General features: G+C 38.3%; 1 protein-coding gene across 5 annotated transcripts in view; it reads right to left on the reverse strand.

Moving 5' to 3' along the window:
- The window catches only part of LOC106884461 (islet cell autoantigen 1), a 65,680-nt gene that overhangs the window by 41,553 nt on the left and 19,650 nt on the right, over positions 1-4,477 (reverse strand). For 4 of the 5 annotated variants that reach the window (XM_014935860.2, XM_014935862.2, XM_014935863.2 and 1 more), the window contains exon 2: positions 1,873-1,917. The exons of the other annotated variant lie outside the window; for it this stretch is intronic. In XM_014935860.2, coding sequence (XP_014791346.1) covers positions 1,873-1,877 — 5 coding nt within the window. In that variant the 5' untranslated portion in view covers positions 1,878-1,917. The remainder of the gene's footprint in view (positions 1-1,872; positions 1,918-4,477) is intronic. 5 annotated transcript variants of the gene reach the window in all.

The raw sequence follows: 4,477 nt of genomic DNA on the forward strand, positions 1-4,477 counted from the left end.
TAATAAATTCATAAACTTATCAATAATATTCTCAGGAAATCAATATTTAATATTTCGAAAGATATATATCCAATATGACATGGTAATATAATAAATTTAAAATATAAAATATAAATATAAATATGTATAAAAATATGAATGTAGATAAAAATACATGTGAATATAAATGCGTATAAAAATTTATGCGTAATTAAGCATGAATATTGTAAAGTCTAAAATATAAAAAAAACTAAAATTTAAAGAATTAAACATCTGACGATCGTTTCGCGGATATTACTTGACATGACGATCAGTCAGACGCTGACACTCGTTGATGCTGCATCGAAGAGGCCAGGGAATAGAAGAAAGAAGGCATACACCCAACACCAGAGCTGAAGACACCTCTGAAAGGAGGGGCCCCGCCACGTCAAAACGGTAGAGGAGTAGGGGCCGAAACCGGACGTGGTTCCTCCTGATGATGTCTTGAGCTAACTGGATCCTATAAAGGAGCTGTTGTGGTAGCAGACCACGAAACATGGTTGAAATTCCTCACAGTGTGATCAAAAGATCAGCATACTATCAGTAATTCCACTCTTCGGAGATGAATTAAGAACCAATGGTGTATATATAATATTAATTAAAACATTAGAAATATTAAAAAATTAAATATTTTGTATTTTAGACTTTACAATATTCATGCTTAATTACGCATAAATTTTTATACGCATTTATATTCACATGTATTTTTATCTACATTCATATTTTTATACATATTTATATTCATATTTCGTATATTTATATTTTAAATTTATTATATTACCATGTCATATTGGATATATATCTTTCGAAATATTAAATATTGATTTCCTGAGAATATTATTGATAAGTTTATGAATTTATTAATAATATAAAAACACACACACACATATATGTATATATATATAAAAACACACACACACATATATATATATATATATATATATATATATAAATACACACATCTATTTATATATATATATATATATATAAACACACATAAAAGTAGCCAAGTATCTCTTCTGTTGTAACACAGCTCTCTCTCTCACTCTGTCTCTTGGCTTCTTTGTCCTACTGGGGTTAGCCACGAATCTCCTCTGCAGTATGACAGTTAATCTCCTTAACTCTTGAATCCCTAACCCCAACCTCTCACCTGGCACATGGCCACTTCTTTCAGTTCCTCACTCTATCTCAGCTGAGACATCCATGTCTAGCAAGCCACTCGGCAACCTCAAAGGTACTGGTGCCACATGAAACGTGTCCATATTGGCACCACATAAAAAGCATCTGCTACACTCTGTAGAATGGTTAGCTTTAGGAAAGGCACCCAACTATAGAAACTATGCCAAAACAGATGATTGGGGTATGGTGCAACCCTGCAGGCTTGCCAGCTCCCATCAAACTATCCAACCCATGCCAGCATGGAAAACAGATATTGAATGATGATGATGATGACACATACATAGATAAGACAACTACAGATGAATACATACACACACATGTATATGTACATAAATCACCATCATCATCATCAACTTAAATGTCCACGTTTGACACCAAACATATCATCTGATAAGGGTCTGATGAGTCCATTGTCTGCCATAGCAGGGTTTCTATGGTTGGATGCCTTTCACTCACTTTACAGTATGTACTGAGTGATTTTTTGTGCCAATGGTACTACCGAGGTCACCGTGTACCTCACAGGTCTACAAAACCCAAGAAGTGAAGAGTGCATCCTTATGTTAGAAAGGGGTTTAATATATGAGAGAAGTTAGGAGTAGAGTATGTTCTTATTGCAGAAGAGCTACATGACCACTCACAATATATTGTCAAAATGATATGAAAGGAAATACTTACGACATGGTGGGATCTTTAGAATATTATTTTGAATTAAAAAAGGTCCTGGAAATATAAAGAAAGCATTAAAGAGTAAAAGAATTAATTTGTAGGTGGGGGTGGGGGGTGGATGATAAACTCTAGGATTTCAATAATCATTGTCATTTGACCTCAGTTCAGCCACTTGCTCAGCAGATCATCATCATCATCATCATCATCATCATCATTTAACATCAGTTTTCCAAGTTGGCAGGAGTTGGCAAGGCCGGACAGCTGCATCCCGTTCCAATTGTGTGTTTTGGCAGGGTTTCTACAGCTGGATGCCCTTCCTAATGCCAAATACTTTACAGAGTGTACTGGGTGCTTTTTATGTGGCACCAGTATGGATCTATAATAAAAATAAAAAAATACGGTTTCATCTTGGACTACACATACTTTTCTTAGGAGAACCCTAATGGTTTGGGGGAGATTTGGCTGCCTTCTGTCATCAAGGATTCTGTGAAATTTTGGAACCTTGCTGATGAAGTCTAAAAACTTTAATTATAGATGTTCCATGTCCACATGTTCTTATAGATCTGTAATTTAGCCATGGTACTAAAAGGGTCCCCAAAGTTCCTTAAAAAATTCATTAAAGAAACTAATTAACAGATTTAATAGCACCTGCTTAATTAGTGATTGGGGGGGAGGGGATCATCATATATCAAAGACTGAATAATTAATAATAACGAAGATTGTTAATTACAGAGATAATGGTCAAATGTTACTACAGTATAGGTAATAAATATTACAGTTGAACACAACAGGGGATAAGCAGATTAGATTTTCTCCCCAAAAGTTCTTTTAGGGGTCAGCAGCTGAAGAAATAATGTCTGGTCAATGGAAGAGTATAAGGATTCTGTGAAAGGATGGTCTGACAATTTGGAAACAAAAGAAGTGTGAAGCAATGTTGAGAGACAACAAAGAGATGACATGGAGACTGTATTTCCTTGAGACTATATTTTAGTATTTTCATCAAACTAACTTACCAAACTTCCATTTCAGGGTATTTTGGAAGTTGCCATTCACAGACAATATTTGGTAAGAGATGCTAAAACTGTATACTGAAACTTGAACATGGACGACTAACGAAAAGACCCCCACCATTTTGCTATATCTCTGTCAATGGTAGCAATTAGATTCTAGCTTTTGTTAATCAATGAAGCTAACTTCCTTTTGCATTTTCTTTCATCTTCAGTCCAATATGTCCACTTGCCCATACCCCAGGTATCTACTTCTCTCTTATCACACTGTCTCCTCTTACACACCCTTGGCCAAATCCCACTTTCCAGAGAACTCCCATCTCCTGGAAATCTCTCCCCTTCTACCCATATTTTACCTTCATCCAGCTGTCTAATCAGCTCATAATTATATACCTCCAACCCCCAACACTAGGCTGTCTCTATCCCAAATCTGGGGTTACACAACCATTACAATCCAGTTAATTATGTATATCATCTTCATCAATGTTTAACGTCCGTTTTCCATGCTGGTATGGGTTGGACAGGTCTGGAGAGCCAGCAGCTGCACCAGGCTTCAATCTGATCTGGTAGTGTTTCTACAGCTGGATGCCCTTCCTAACACCAACCACTTCGAGAGTGTACTGGGTGCTTTTTACATGCCACTGGCACAAGAACCAGTCTGGGGATACTGGTATCAACCACGTTGGGATGATGCCTTTTACATGCCACTGGAATAGGGGCTAGTCAGGGGGCACTGGCCACAGCTGAAACTTTGGTTTTACTTGACTCAACAGGTCTTCTCAAGCATATCATATCGCCTGATGCATCAAGGGTGCTCTTAAATGGGCCAGACATGCAACATTGGCATTGGCCACAGCTGCGATCTCACTTTAGTTGCTGGGTCTTCTCAATCATAGCACATTTCCAAAGGTCTCAGTCTCATGTCATTGGCTCTGTGAGGCCCAATGTTCGATGGTCATGCTTCACTATCTCATCTCAAGTCTTCCTGGTTCTACCTTTTCTACAGGTTCCTTCCACAGGAAGTGGCACTTCCTCACACAGTTGTCCTCATCCATACGTAACACGTGACCATACCAGTCCAACTTTTCTCTCAGGGCACTTACACCCTGTCGTGTGTGCACACTAACATTACACATCCAGCGGACCATACTAACTTCATTTCTTTCAAGACTATGCATGTCCTTAGCAGTCATGGCCCATGTTTCACTGCCATGTAGCATGGCAGTTTGCACACATGCATCATACAGTCTACCTTTCATCCTGAGCAAGAGGCCCTTAGCTGCCAGCAGAGGTAGGAGATCTCTGAACTTTGCCCAGGCTACTCTTGTTCTAGCCACTACACTCTCAGAGCAACCACCCTTACTACATCTTGGTCACCTAGGTAGTGGAAGCTATTAACTACTTCTAGTTTTTTTTCCCCTAGAATGTGATGGAATCTGTTTTCTGTACATCTTCAGTGTTTATTGCCCCTGTGCATCTGCCACACACAAAAACTATTCAGTGGCGCTTCTGCCAGGCACAAAACCAAACTGCATTTCATCTAGGCTATCTCCCTAATTAGTTGGGCTATGACCCTCTCTGTAACTTTCATCACCTGATATATATAT

The sequence above is a fragment of the Octopus bimaculoides genome, chromosome 3 (assembly GCF_001194135.2).
Source record: "Octopus bimaculoides isolate UCB-OBI-ISO-001 chromosome 3, ASM119413v2, whole genome shotgun sequence".
Lineage (NCBI taxonomy): Eukaryota > Metazoa > Mollusca > Cephalopoda > Octopoda > Octopodidae > Octopus > Octopus bimaculoides.